At 52.5% G+C, this 14,313-nt stretch overlaps 1 protein-coding gene and 1 long non-coding RNA gene across 2 annotated transcripts in view; one reads left to right on the top strand and one right to left on the bottom strand.

The window, feature by feature from the left end:
• Positions 1 to 3,244, bottom strand: part of OGA (O-GlcNAcase) — a 37,238-nt gene extending 33,994 nt beyond the window's left edge. Inside the window, exon 1 of the mRNA XM_074999302.1 lies at positions 2,668 to 3,244. Within this exon, the coding sequence (XP_074855403.1) occupies positions 2,668 to 3,196 (529 nt within the window). The 5' untranslated portion in view covers positions 3,197 to 3,244. The remainder of the gene's footprint in view (positions 1 to 2,667) is intronic.
• On the top strand, positions 3,118 to 11,689 carry LOC142015625 (uncharacterized). The gene is made up of 3 exons (XR_012646206.1): positions 3,118 to 3,246; positions 7,791 to 7,869; positions 10,894 to 11,689. It is a non-coding gene; the product is annotated as an uncharacterized LOC142015625 (long non-coding RNA).
• Positions 11,690 to 14,313: the final 2,624 nt, after the last annotated feature.

Raw genomic sequence — 14,313 nt, forward strand, 5'->3', positions numbered from 1 at the left:
CAATGGACTCCTGGAACTGTTCTCAAAATAATAACCAATGCAAGAGTGTTTCTTGATACAGACAGCTTACACTAACTAAATCTACATATTCTACTCAAATTTACAGGAGGTGGGGTTTGAGCAAAGAGCTGGACACAAATGGATAGGTAAGATTTATTTTAAGTGGCTCTTGAATAGCATCAACATTAACTAAAAAATGTTAGCATCTTATTATGTCGTGCCCAAGGACAAAGTTTAAACTTGTGGAAAATAACGAGGTGCTTACACAGAAGGTTTTCAGATAGTTAAAAAAAAAATCTTGACTAGCCTACCATTATTTAAGCAATGTCACTTAACATTATGTGCCAAAATTATTTGCTATGTTAAAAAATTAATTCCAGTTAACATCACAGGTTTTACTTTTAATAATTAAGTTTGAGGACTCTAAATAAACTCAACTTTTAAAGGTTATTCTTCCTAGCAGCAATTTTTAGTCATTTAGTGCCACAAAGTGGTCAAGGTAAGTACTACTGTTCCTAACTGGTTGAAATTGTAAAGTGACAAACGGAGGACATTTGCTCTGGAACAGCAGAGCAAATAAAGAGAAGCAGTCATGTTGTACACAGAACAAACAAGATAGAAAAATTCTTCTCATTTACAGAAAACGTAATAGGGCTGCATTGCCATCATAGGGTGAATTGGGTACTAAATTAGGAAAACAGACCTACCTAATCACAAAGGGACCTAGTTAATTTGGTGCCTAGTCACTACTTGGCACATCTATAAGTATGTAGAGCATTTTTCAAAACAACATAGTAACCTGAAGTGAAATCAAGATGCCAACTTAAAAAAGTAGTAATGAGTAGGGTCAAACTACAAGCAATGAGGAATGCTTTTAGAGTTCTCAGATATTTTTAACCTGACACCAGCCCCTTAAATCAGAGTACTCAAGACATGTCAATTGTGGATGTTAACATCCTTCTGTCCAAAATAAGATCTCAGTGTTTTTCTCCAGCTCTCTGTGGGTGTCCAGCAGTGAGATTAAATATAGGAAGAACAGATTTAATTCCCATCCTCCCACACAATACTCCCATTCCTGGTCATCAAGGGTCATAATTTGGACGTTATATTGGACCAACAGACCTGGAAAAAAGCCTAGATCCTGAGAATTCTTTCTGTGCATTGTGTCCACATCACACCTTTCCTCCCCATCCATAGCTAAAACTTTTGTGCAGGCCCTCAGCATCTAAGCTATCAGCTTTATCTATGGCCTTGACCAATGTCATCTTGGCCCTCTTTGATGTTGCAGCAACAGTTCCTGACTCATTCCTTTGATCCTGTTACATCCCTCTCTACGCCTTTCATTGCCCCCTTCACCACCAACCAACTACTCTCATTTTCACTTTTAAGGCCCTTCCTCATCTATTTTTGCTACATCTATCTCTGATATATTACCCAGAAGCTAATTCTCATTAACTTATACTATACTTAGATTAGAAGTTCTTCATTGCAAAGACCTCCTTTTTGCTCTGTCCATACAGTAGCAAACACAATGAGGCCAAGACCTAACTTAATAGTTGGTATCACTATATACACAAACAAAATGGTCTGTGTGAGACACGAGAGAATGGCAAGAGGGAGAGACTAGGAGATGAGTAATTGGCGAAAAACCCTTTAACATTTAGGTCTCAAATTCAAAGCAAATCAGTCTGAAGTGACAAAAATCTTATCACCACCTGACAGCTATTTGGTATCTTGTGAAGCATACAGATCTTCATGCAGGAATTACTAAAGGCCTTTGCAGCTGCCATCCATACTTATCTGTTCTTTGGCTTCAATTTTCAGATCAATCAATCAATCAGGCACCTTTCATTACAAGGTAAAAATCTACTTCACTAATGAACGTTTTGGATATACCTGAATGCCCTTGCTCCCTATGCATAAGGGTGCAAAAGAGCCTGATAAACATAAACAATGACAACACCACCAAATGACACATTTTAAACGGTATTTTCTGCAGCCACAGTGTATTTCTTTTTAGACACGAACAAATAGCATACTGCAAGCAATGTAAATGCTGAATTTCATTATCAGCCCATTTCACACTCCACTTCATCTGCTAATCAATGTTTTCCAACTGAAAGGTTTCTCTACAAATCTAGGTGTAACAGTCCACACACACCACACCAATAATTTTCAGAATAAGCCTTACCTAGCCGGATTGCAAGCATCTCCACCACTCTACAAAAATGCCCCAAGTTTTTCTACAATTAATGAAAATACTACATTTTACAGTTTTCACCATAGTGAAATGTGCAGGAAACATGCCGAGAAACAAAGGGAGATTGTTCCATAATACAATTAAAGCGACACCACTAGAGAGCAGGGATGGACTGAGCGCCAAGAAGAGACCAGACGCCCATAGGATCCCCCGTTTCTTACACAGGAAAAGTGCCAACGGGGTCGCACAGGCGGGCAGGGTCTCCGCCCCCGCGGGACGAGCTAGGGATGCCAGCCTGGGCCCGCACTACAAGCCCACGGAGCGAGCAGCCCTACGCCCGCCCGCACCCCGAGCTGCACAAGCAGTCGCCAGCCAGCTGAACTGGGAGCCCGGGGGCGCTACGCGAACGGCACGCCGGGAGCAGCGGGGGGAGGGGGGGAACAGACGAGCCAAACCCCCCCCCTTACCTTCCACCACGCCGCAGAGGAAGCGCCGGGCCCCGGCCGCCGTCTCGGTCTCCGTGTCCGTCTCCTCGCCGCTTGGGCCCGGCCCGGCGGAGGCCCCCGCCGGCTCGAGCGGCGCCACCGGCACGCCGGGGCTGCCCTGGGGCTCCCGCTCCTCCAGCGCCGCCTGCCCCTCCTTCTGCACCATCCTGCCGCCCGCCAGCGTCGCCAGGGACCCGCGTCTGCGCCGGGCCCGGCCCAGCCCTTTGTCTCCGGCTTCCCCGCGCCGCCCCGAGCGCCTGGGCCGCCGCTTCCTGTTTATGGGGCCCTGCGCCTGCGCGGGGAACCGGCCCCAACCGGTCCGCGCCGCCCCGCCCGGAGTCGCCTCGCTCGCGCGGGAAGAGAAGGCGCCGCCGCCCCGGGGCTCTCGCGTCCGGTCCGACAGCGGCCTGGCGTCCCTCAGCCGGCACCGCGGCCCCCACCAGGCGTCTGAGGGGACAACGGACTGAGAAGAAGGTGTTACCTCAGGCGGAACCAGGCATCGAGCGCGCATGCGCAGGCCCGAGTCCCGCCGGGGGGGGCACCACTGCGCATGCTCGCCAGGTCAGAGGCGTCGGGGAAAGGCAGTGGCGGCTCCCTGCGCGTGCGCAGAGAGAGCTCCCGGCCTACTACGCATGTCTCGGAGGCCGGACAGGGAGGGAAAAGGCGGCAGAGTGTGAGTGCGCAAGCGTTGACCGGAGAAGGGCGCGTGCGCAGTTAACTCGCGGAGGTCGGTGTGTTTATTCCGCCTTATGCGCACGCGCCTGCCGCCTGCGGCCGCCCTCGCCGCTGGACGGCTGAGGTATCTTAGTGCGCATGTGCAGGGGCGGGGCGGCGCGGCGTGGCGTGGCGTGTCTCCGGCTGTGACCCACTTTCGGCGGTGGCTTTGCCCCGGCGGTGGGCGTGGCTTGTGTGCCATTCCTTCTTAGCTAAGCAGGGTCCGGCTGGCTCCGCAGTGGGATGGGAGACCCCGTACGGGAAGCGCCCGGCCCGGCGTGGACAGCCGCGTGGACAGAGCCGGGCATGCAGGGTGCGCCCCAGCGCCCTGCTGGGGGGGGGGAGATGCACGTGCCAACGTGCCTTCCAGTGTGCAAGGGGGGCACAGCCCCCGCGGTGTAATGCTCCCCACGAGCGCGCATGGGATCTCGGAGTCGGGCGGGGGGCCCAGGATCCCCTCCCCTGCAAGCTCTGCAGCGGTAGCCGTTACAAGAGCCCAGCCACGAATCGGCTGGGGTAGGGAAGCTAAGGCTGTGTTGGCCGGACAGAGCTCCCCTGTGGTACCAACAAAGTAACCCCCCTCCCAAAGCAGAGCAGGAGCATCTCAGATGTGCACCCCAGCACTTTGTCTCCAAACTTTTGTCTGTTGGAGGCGTGAGGTCTTTTGCACACCCGAGCGACACGTGCAGCGTGGACACAAGCTACAAGGGAGGTGGACTAGCTGAGAAGCTGCACACAGGTGCTGTGAGGGGGCAGTGGCATGGGAGGTGATGAACCCCCCCTGAGAAGGGGGTGCACTAAAACACCACCAAGGTAGTTGAGAAATGCCGCGGCATTTTGAATTGCCGAGTGAAAGTGCAGTGCCAGTGGATAGAAAATAAGGATGTAAAATCCCATTGAATGGGTTGTTAATTTCAACCAGTTAACTGATTAATGGGGTTTGGGGAGGCTGCTCTAGCCCAGGTAGGCTGGAGTGACCACCTTTTGCAGACAGAGGCTGCTCCGGCTGGGCTGGAGCTCCCCCATCTGCAGTGCTCCAGGCCAGGCCCACTGCGGACAAGGGCTGCTCCAGCCATGCTGGAGTGTTCCAGGGCTGCAGCAGGCCTGTGGCAGGTGGGGGGCTGCTCCAGTCCCCACTGGTTAAGCATAATCAGTAAGCCTCGTCCATTTATGAGGGGGTTTACTGATTATATGTTAACACCCCTAATACAGAGAAATGTAAATGAGAACTAAGAAGGGCCTCAGACATTAAGAGCCAGATTTGGAGCTTTTCTGAACTTGCATTAATTAGATTGCATTTCTAATTCGTAGAAATGGAAGCAAAACGTGCCAAAGTCCGAAGGACCTCCAGTCGCTGTGGAAACAACAAAGAGAAGTCTTGTGGCACCTTATAGGCTAACAGATTTTTTTGGAGCATAAAGTGAGTCTTTCCCCACGAAAGCTTATGCTCCAAAATATCTGTTAGTCTGTAATGTGCCACAGGATTTCTTGGGGTTTTTTTGCTGATAAAGACTAGCACGGCTACCCCTCTGATACAAGTCTCTGTGGAAAGTGAGGTCATAGAGAAGGCATATGACACTGAACCATGAGTCTGGTCTGCACTGGAGAAATTTACCATTCACACCCCCGAGAATCCTGGTTGTGCTGAATTTTCTGTCCCAGAGGATTTCTAAATTAAGATGGGACGTTTTCCTGCTCTAGGAATTACTCTGGTGCAAGTCCATGGCCTGTGCCGTTCAGGGCACCAGACTAGATGATCCTGGGTCCCTTCTGGCCTTGGAACCCAAAGATCTTGGGAGAACATCTCTTGGCACAAAAGTGCCTGAGCTGCTTTCCGCAGTCTGGGATGGGCTTGATTAGTGCAAGTCAGAGAATTCGTTCAGTCTGAGTGGCCTCTGCACCAGTGTAGGGTTGGACTGGTCTAAATGGCCCGATTACCCTCTGCTTACTCTTCTGCAGCCTTTCAGGGTCTCCCAGAATCCACTGCTCCTCTTACAGATGTATGCAGCCAGAGGCTACTGCTACTGAAAGTCTAGAATGGCCTCTGGAGGACCAAGGCAGTCCTGCAGTGGTTCTCCAACCAGCTTAGCACCGCTGGCTGTTGAATTTATTGAGCTGTGCTGAAACTAGTCTTGTCCAATGGCTTCAGTCAGAAATGGTTCAACTCTGTGATAGACCAGTGGTTCTCAGCCACAGGTCTTGTAAGGATAAGGCCTTTCTCTACAGTTGTATAGTAAGGCCTGGAGCCATACTGGAAGACCTAAAGCTATTGTCTGCAGCCAGACTGAAAGAACAGCAGCCGTTAGCTACAAAGCAGGAAGTCCCAAACTCACATTCCATCTGCATTACATTAGAATAGCGTAATACCAGACTGTTAAGAGGCAGACCTTGTCCTAATGGCAACCACCGTCATCAGATTAAAACAAAACAGATCTCAAGATGGTTAAAGAAACCTTAATTTGGCAGCATTTTGTCTGCCAAGAAACTACTTATCAATAGTTGGGATGATGAAACCCTCATTCCTTATTTTTCTATCATTATGGTCTCCACTTCCCTATAGTTTAGCTGAATGATCTCCATTAGGGTTACCATATTAGAGCATTCAAAAAAGAAGACACCCCCAAGAGAGAGTATATCTTTATCACTATCTACAGACTCACATTGTATTAATGTACTGTATATACTATCCCAGGGTAGCCATGTTAGTCTGTGTCTGCAAAAACAGGAAGAAGTCCTGTGGCACCGTATAGACTAACAGATATTCTGGAGCATGAGCTTTTGTGGGCAAAGACCCACTTCATCAGATGCGCGGTGGGGTTTCCAGAGGAGGATGTACATATACAGGCTCATGAAAAGGAGGGAGTCCTAGTCAAGAGGAAGGCCAGAGCTGACAGGGTCAATTCACTCTGGGAGGATGTGGCCCATTATCCACAGCTAATGTGGAGGTGTGAACATCAAGAGAGGAGAAACTGCTTTTGTAATTGGCCAGCCACTGCCAGTCTCTGTTCAGTCCTTGGTTGATGGTGTCAAATTTGCAAACGAATTGCACCTCTGCAGTTTCTCTTTGGAGTCTGTTTTGAAGTTTTTTTGTTGCAGGACGGTTACTTTTAAATCTGTTATGGTGTCCAGGGAGCCTGAAGTGTTCTCCTACAGGTTTTGTGTGTTACCGTTCCTGATGGCTGACTTGTGTCCATTCTTTTACATAGAGACTGTCCAGTTTGGCCAGTGTATATGGCGAGGTACACTGCTGGCACATGATGGTATCTATTATATTAGTTGATGTGCAGGGGTACCCAGAAGCCACCTGCTACAAGACAGCCCAATAAGGAAAACAAGAGAACACCCCTGGCCATCACATACCGCCCCCCAGCTAAAACCTCTCCAGCACATTGTCAGTGATCTACAACCCATCCTGGACAATAATCCTTCACTCCCACAGTCCTTGGGAGGCAGGCCTGTCCTGGCCTACAGACAGCCTGCCAACCTTAAACAAATTCTCGCCAGCAACTAGAGACACACCGTAACTCTAACTCAGGAACCAGTCCCTGCAACAAACCTCGCTGCCAACTCTGTGCACGTACCTACACCAGCCCCACTGGAAATGTGAACTTGTAAAAGTTCCTGTGAATAGTTGAACTGTTTGGTTGTGCCATCTTGTTTGTCCTAACAACAGGGCAACCTCCATTTTGAACGGTGTTTCTCCTTCCTTGGTCAGGGAGGAAGGCGGGAAGACAGAAGGAGTGGGAAATTGTTGCTAGGGAGCTTGAGTCCCTACATAGAGAGCGCTCACGGAGCTCTGGGCTCTCCCTGTCCCACCTGGTCGCTGGGAGGATGCAGGTTCAATCAGAAGGCGGCTCACTAGTGTGAAGTGAGAGTTTACTGATTGGGTAACACCACAGGGTTATTCATCAGAGGGAAGCGTCCCTGCAGTCTTGCCTTCTGTTCTTAGACAGGGTTAGGATCCACTCACGACGAAGCCAAGCGTTAGGGAGGGTGCTTAGTTCGGGTCCTGCCTGTCCGCTTGCTGCCACCCAGTCGTTCCTGACCACCTGCGAGCCAGCGTGCAGCCAGGCAAGATAGAAGTATGACATCAGCTCCCTCTCCTGTGTACCTTTGTTGTCTGTTGTAAGTCCAGCAGTTTTCAGACCTGCTTATTTTCATAGAATCCCAGGCCTGGAAGGAACCTCAGGAGGTCATCGAGTCCAGCCCCCTGCCCCTGTCCACCTCTCCCATCTTATTGTTAATAAAGAATAGCTTGGTTATCCCTGCGTGTGGCCTCCTCATCTGAACTCTCCCAATAGGTGGGTGAGAGGGGCAGCCTTTTAGAGACAGATTCTGTTACACCACCACCCAAGGCTGAAGCTGAATGCTGAGCAACTTTCTCTTTGCAGGGCCCCAGGCAGTCACCTTGCCTGCTATCCCCTAATGCCGGTCCTGGCTCTTCTGTGCAGAAAACCAGTTGTGATACAGGTGGGCCATGGAGTTTTCCATATTGCATTGCGGGAGGCCTGAGAGAGAAGAAGGTTGAGAACTGCTGCTGTAGACGATGCACTAGCAAAGTGAGAATTCAGCTCGAGACAGGAAGCAGCAAAGTTCCACTCATCTAAGAGACAGTGAACTTGGTTACTTTTAATAGATGCTCTGGACAAGCTGCTTTTAAAAGAAGCTGCCAGTCTTCTGTGTTCACGGCTTGAAATGCAGCACTGGATTCACAGGCGGTCCCATAGGGAAGAAACATTGTCCTGTGCCCCTAGCTGCTGGTTAATTTGGGATATAAGAGCTCATGAACTTAAATGAAAAGCTGCAAATGAAGCTGAAAAGATAGCAAGGAGGGATAATTTAAACAGAGATGGGTAGTAAGTTTGACAGGAGAAATTGAAGGGTCGGGGGTATGGGGCTTGAATTCCTCAGCACTGGGAACCCCAAATAGGCAAAAATAAGGAGAGCCCACATGGCAACAGAAGACTACTCCGTTTTGTCTTTCTGCATGTCTTTTCCTTGGTAGGCAGTTTACATGTACCCAGGAGGAAACAGCTGACTGGCAACACTGAGTTTAAGTGAGGTCTGGAACAGGTGTGTGCCATGTGTGTGTCAAACATTTGACACTAAAGAAAGCAAGTTCTCCTGGCTCAAGTTCATCCTGTTAAAGCTAGTGTTTTTCATGGCATACAGACGGAGAAGTAGATTTAAAGAACACTCTTGCCTGAATATTGCAAAATGGCACTATTTTATTTCTGAGAATTCAGAAGAATAAAACATGAGAATCCAGAAAGGGAGAAAGCAGGCTGCTCTGTAAAGCAGCGAGGCACAAGTAATCTACCATTGCTTTTAAGGGGGCTCTTTTGAGACAGGTATCTGGTAACACACTTCACTGTGGAGCTGCTATCCTGCAAGATTGACCAAGGAATCCCCATACCACCTTCCTGAAGCAACTGTTTGCAATTCCAGCTGCTCTGAGCCTACCACAGCTAGCAAAGTTCCACTCATTCTACAAGTTACCGTGGTCTGTATTTTGCCAATACTTTATTAATTTAATTTCTAGGGAAATCAGTGTTCTTGTAGCAGCTGTAAACCCCCAGGGTAGCAGAAATGTTCTCAAGCTGTAGGCTGCAGAGTAAAACAATTCGGAGGTGTTTGGGCATTGGCAGGGAGTCTCCTGAGAGGATCACTGTCATGAAATACACACATCTGACAAACATAGTCCAATGCCAAGTCACCATTAAACATGTCCATATTATACCTATCACTTGATTTTAGACAGCAGTCTCATGCCAGCCAGGCCTGGATGGTCTCTCTGTCACTAACGGCAGCTGCAGTCCTGGAAGGGTTTATCATTGGACCGTCACCATTCATCTAGCAGGGTGACAGCTTTGGTGCCTGTCATTTTTCTGCAGCCAGGGCAGTGCCATATCTTGTTTGCTGGTGGTGATTCTCCCTTAGACAACAATTCAGCCTGCTGCCCCACCCCCACTCGCCTGCCACACTGGTTTTGAGTTGAACCAGGACCCCTTTGAAATGGCACAGAGCGTGCCAACCATAGGGCACTGGGTCCGATACACCACAGGAAGGTCCAGTGGTTAGCATGTGTGTGAGAAAGAACAAGAAGGCAGGCCTTAGAATAAGGAAGACTCAAACACAGAAGCAGCAAGAAAACCAAGCAGTAACCTGCAAGCATGCCGTGATGCCTGGGAGAAACTCAGAGAGCGGTTCTGGGCTGACGTGCTGCCTGAAAAGAAGCTGGGGCTTGCCAGCTAAGCTGCTCCCCTGGTCCCCCTCAGTTCTGTTTGCAGAAGCAGGACTTTGTACATTTTTTGTTACTAAACAAGACCCTGTCAACAAAAATACCAGCCTCCATCAACTTCTGCTTCACCCGGCACGTCCCCAGGGCTTCGAATTCTGAGCAGCCCCCGGGTCAAAAGGGACAATATCACCAGCATAAGCGAGACAGGAAGCAAAGCAGCTCTGCAGGAGCCTCTGTGCATCCGTTTCCGTTTGCCAGATAGCGGTAACCTGGCTGGCATCAAAGAAGGAGGCCCCCCCTCCTCTCTCAAGGACAAAAGCTCAAGTCCAGCTCTGCAGCTTGGGTTGTTGAAGGGTCCAAGTGAGTTATTTGCAGGCAGCATGTGCTTCCAGGCGGGAACACCACCAAAAATACAAAGTCTCTTCTGGAAGTTCAGCGCATCCTGCAAGTACTGGGACTCAGACCAGAACACCTTCCCTCGCCTGGTGTCTAGCTGCAGAGGCTGAGGGAATAGCCCATAGTCTGGGTACGTGTAGGGTCCTAGCCCCTTGTGTCCAGCCATTTGTTTGGCTTTGATGGTTGTAAAAGATGGTGCAGGGCCGGTTCAGGCAGGTCTGTGCTAACAAGAAGGGAAGAGTGATCGTGTGACTGCCAGGGCATCTGCCCCGCAGGAGTACAGCACCTGGAGGCTTCTGACACTGCGTTTAACTATTGAGGGAGATGAGGAGTCCTGGATTTTGACACGGAGGGTGGCTCCAACCTGCCCTTCTTCCCCTCGCTCCCTGCGCCGCTGCAGTTGCAGAGTGCTGTTCGTGAACGGGGGAGTGGAGAGAGAGCCGTAGGGACAGCCACAACCACAGACAAGTGCAGCGGCTGGAACAATGCCACCTGGTGATCAGTAGCACGCCCAGGCTGCGGTTGCAGTCGCTGTGCAGCTGTGTCGATCTGGCCTCCAGGCCCTGCAATGGTTCAATTGTCACCCTCCACTGCCTGCAAAATGGAAGCAGAAGTGCGGCTGTGAACCAGGGCTAACCACAGTCTGTCCTGGCCACGTGCTGGCGGCAGCTGGGGAATTCTTTCCAAGGCCCAGCTTCGTGGCATGGGACACCAAGGGCAATGCCAGGCTGTCTCAGCAAGCAGCTGTGCAAGTGCAGCAGAGGGTGAGGCTGGGGTTAATGGTGGAACGAGCGAGAGAGACGGTGACGTTACCGACCTGGTATGTAAACTCTTCTAAACCCTCTTTCTATCTGCAGAAGGGCAGATGCTGAGCCAGCGTAGATTGGTACTGCGCTGACATCCCTGGAGTCGGGCCAGTTGACACCCACTGAGGATCTGGCTCCGCCTGTTAACTGATGGGGCCATTAGAGCAGAGAGCCCCAAGCATGGCTGAAGGAGAAACTCCGCCCACGGTGTCGAAGCATTTCCACGGATCCGTACAGTAAACCCTCGATTTCCTGGACTAACGGGGGAAGGAGGGTCCGGTAATGCCAGAAGTCCGCTGCAGCCGACTGGTTACACTGACCTCCTTAGCCCATCACTCACTCCTGTCCTCTGCCCTCCCTTCCCTTCCCCTGGCCTCCAGCCCCATTCTTCCCCTCACACCTCCAGCTCCCTCTCTCAATTACTAGAAAAGGAGCTGGATGCCGGCCTGGTTCCTTCCACCTCCTCCAGCTCCCAGCGCCGCGGCTCCGAGCCGCCCACGCAAGGTCGAGCATGGCGGGCCCCAGCCTGCCCGCGGGCAGCAGCCTCCGACACCATGGCTGCTGCTCAGCGCCATTGCAGGCAGGGGCAGCCGGGGTGTGACGTGCTCCACGCATACGGGGCGGCGGGAGGAGAGTTCTCATGCCCTGCCGCAGCCCCGTTCCTCCCCGGTGGCCCCTCCAGCCCTGGTGTCCCCAGCCATTCCGGCAGCTCCTCCAGCCCCGGCGGCCGTTCTGGTGAGTCTCTGGCACTTATTTGGAGAGGCCGGGGGGCTGGCAGACACGTCTGTTATATCAGGGTCCATTAAATCAAGGGTTTACTGTACTTAGCCTTAAAATAGTAAAGATGTCATCCAAGACACCAGGCGCCTTGGCATCATTAATTATACAGCAAACACAATTAAACTTTGCATTAAAATCATCAGCTCCACGGGAACTTGGCCAGCCAGCCACCTTCCCCCTTCAGCCTCCGACTCTCAGCCCTCTCCAGACACCCTCTCAGACAGCCATCTTCGGCCCCGTGCAGTGCCTAATTTGTGCCACAGCTGAGTCCCAGCGCTTGGGCTTGGCAGGCGGGAGCCCTGGCACCTCTAGGCTTGCTGCGTTGAGTGTGAAACTAAACCAATTGCTCGAGGCGATGTCATTACACATTAAGCCCTGGCAGCAAGCGCACAGTCACCACATCTGGGCGCCTTCAAACCAAAGGAGTACGGGGAGCCATTTCTAGGGGGTCGGTGCCCTCAGCACCTTGTTAGCCGCCCCAGGTCGAGTGGGCCTGCGGAGCACAGCCCCCACGACAGCAGCTCCCTTTGCCCAGTAATCGGATCAGAGAACCAGCTGCTGCTCTCAGCTCATGCGCTATTGTCGGCCGCAGGAGTCATTCGTTATTGATGGTGTGGTGTCATCCGGAGGCCCCAGCTCATTGTAGGGGATGTGGTGTGAACTCAGAGACGGTTCCCAGCCCAGACTGCTCCCAGCCTAGACAAGACAAAGGGGTGGGGGTGGGGGCGGGGGCGGGGGTTGGGGGGGGGGTTGGAAAACAAAAAGCAGCGATTGGCCCAGAAGCTCAGTGGCAGAGCAAGACCTGAGACACACAGCCCCTGACCACCAGGCCAGGCTTTGGTCCATTAGCCAAAAGGGTCTCAGCCTTTCCTTTTCAAGCATGCTAAAAAATCCAGACCCCCCCTTGTTCCCCAACAGCCGATTTTCTGCATAGAAAACCAGGGCCAGCGTTAGCAGGTAGCAAGCAGGGCATTGGCCGGGGCCCCAAACCACAGGGGACTGCACTACTCAGACTTTGGCTTCAGCCCGGCTGGAGCGGCTCAGGACCCTTGGCTTCAGCCCCTCATGGTGGGACTTTGGCTTTCTGTGCTGGGCCACAGTGAGCCTGAAGCTGGCCCTGCTTGGGGACCCTGAAACCTTCCTCCCTCGGCAGCCAGAGGAGACCCCTGGTCAACTGTCCTGTTCCATTCAAACCAGCCAGGTCCCTCCTCCCACCTTTGTCCTGTCTCCCAGGGAAGAAAGGGGGTCACCTGGTTGCCTGGGTTACAAAGAGCAGGAAGGGCCTGGCCTGCGTGTGAGACGTCATCACACAAACTCCCCTCCCCACTGTGCACTGACGCTGTGCCTGGGGAAACTGAGGCACCCGCACGGCTGACCCACGTTTGGCTTGTGGTCTGCTCTGACCCCGAGCTCCCTCCCCGCAGTGCTCCATCCTAGGCCATCCCCTCCCCTTTGGTGTGTGCCAAGCTGCCTGCTCCTCCTTAAGCGGAGCACTGCCCAGTTGTCCTTATTGAGCTGCAGCCTGTTTGCCTGAGACCATTTCTCGCGTTTGCTCAGCTCGCTCTGAACTCTGAGCCCACCCTGCAAAGCACTCGCCGCCCCTCCCAGCTGGGGATCATCCGCCAAGTTGATAAGCACACGCACGATGCCCTTTTCTCCATCATTGGTGAAGACATTGAACAGAACTGGCCTCCAAACTGATCCCTGCAGACCCCCACTTGTTATTCCCTTCCAGCATGACTGTGAACCATTAATAACTACGCTCTGCGAGCAGGTATCCAGCCAGTTACACACCCACCCACCTGCTTGCGGCCTCATGGAGGTTGCATTTCCCTAGTTTCCTGCTAGGAAGGGCCTGCAGCTCTCCCACCTGCTTCCTGAGCGATCCCACCAGCCGGCACCTTTCACACTGGATGGTCCCCCAGCCTGGATTGCTGCAAGCGGGAAAGACAAGCCACGGACTCTGTAAAATCACCCCAGCTCTGGGTAGACGTATCCCCGGTCAGGCGGGCTACCTGGCAACAGCCACAGGTGGAGGAGACGGGAGCAGTACCAGCCCTCAGAGGCTGTCTTGACAAACTCCCGCGTTAACAGCCCTGTTTACAGTTCTGCTGGTCGCTTGCCTCCCTCTGGCTTGTGGAGCCTCCGCTCCTCGGTCCCTCCTACCCTGGGGAGTCACAGGAGGAGGGGCTCAAACAGCCCCCCCCCCCAACACAAACTGCTACAGTGACTGAAGTCAATCAGTAATTGAAATTCAAAGTCAAACGGTCCAGCAAACTCACTCACCCAAGAGCTCCCCCTGGTTTGTACGGGGCAGGGGGAGGGGGGAAATGCCTTCCCTGACCCTAACCCTGGCGTGTTTCTCTGCGTGGTGCACGTCCGCACAACTCGGTTCACAGAACAAAATTTATTTCGCACACGGAGGGGTAAAAGCAGAGGGACACCTGCTGGTGGGCAAGTCCATCACTGCACGGTGCTGGCAGCTGCCCACGCTGAGTGGCACTGAGACCCCTGCCCCTGTGCGCCATGTCATGGCACTGCTTGCTCACATTCCCCTCACCCACCCTTCCAGCGTGTCCGGGGCCCTGGGTAAGTTGCCCCCCACCCCTGAGAGCTCTGCGGCCACCTCGCCTCCCTCCAGACACCGTCACTACGGGACGCCGGAGTTGCAGCTCCCAGGCTCCTGTGCCG

Source organism: Carettochelys insculpta, chromosome 7 (genome assembly GCF_033958435.1).
Source record: "Carettochelys insculpta isolate YL-2023 chromosome 7, ASM3395843v1, whole genome shotgun sequence".
Classification (NCBI taxonomy): Eukaryota; Metazoa; Chordata; order Testudines; family Carettochelyidae; genus Carettochelys; species Carettochelys insculpta.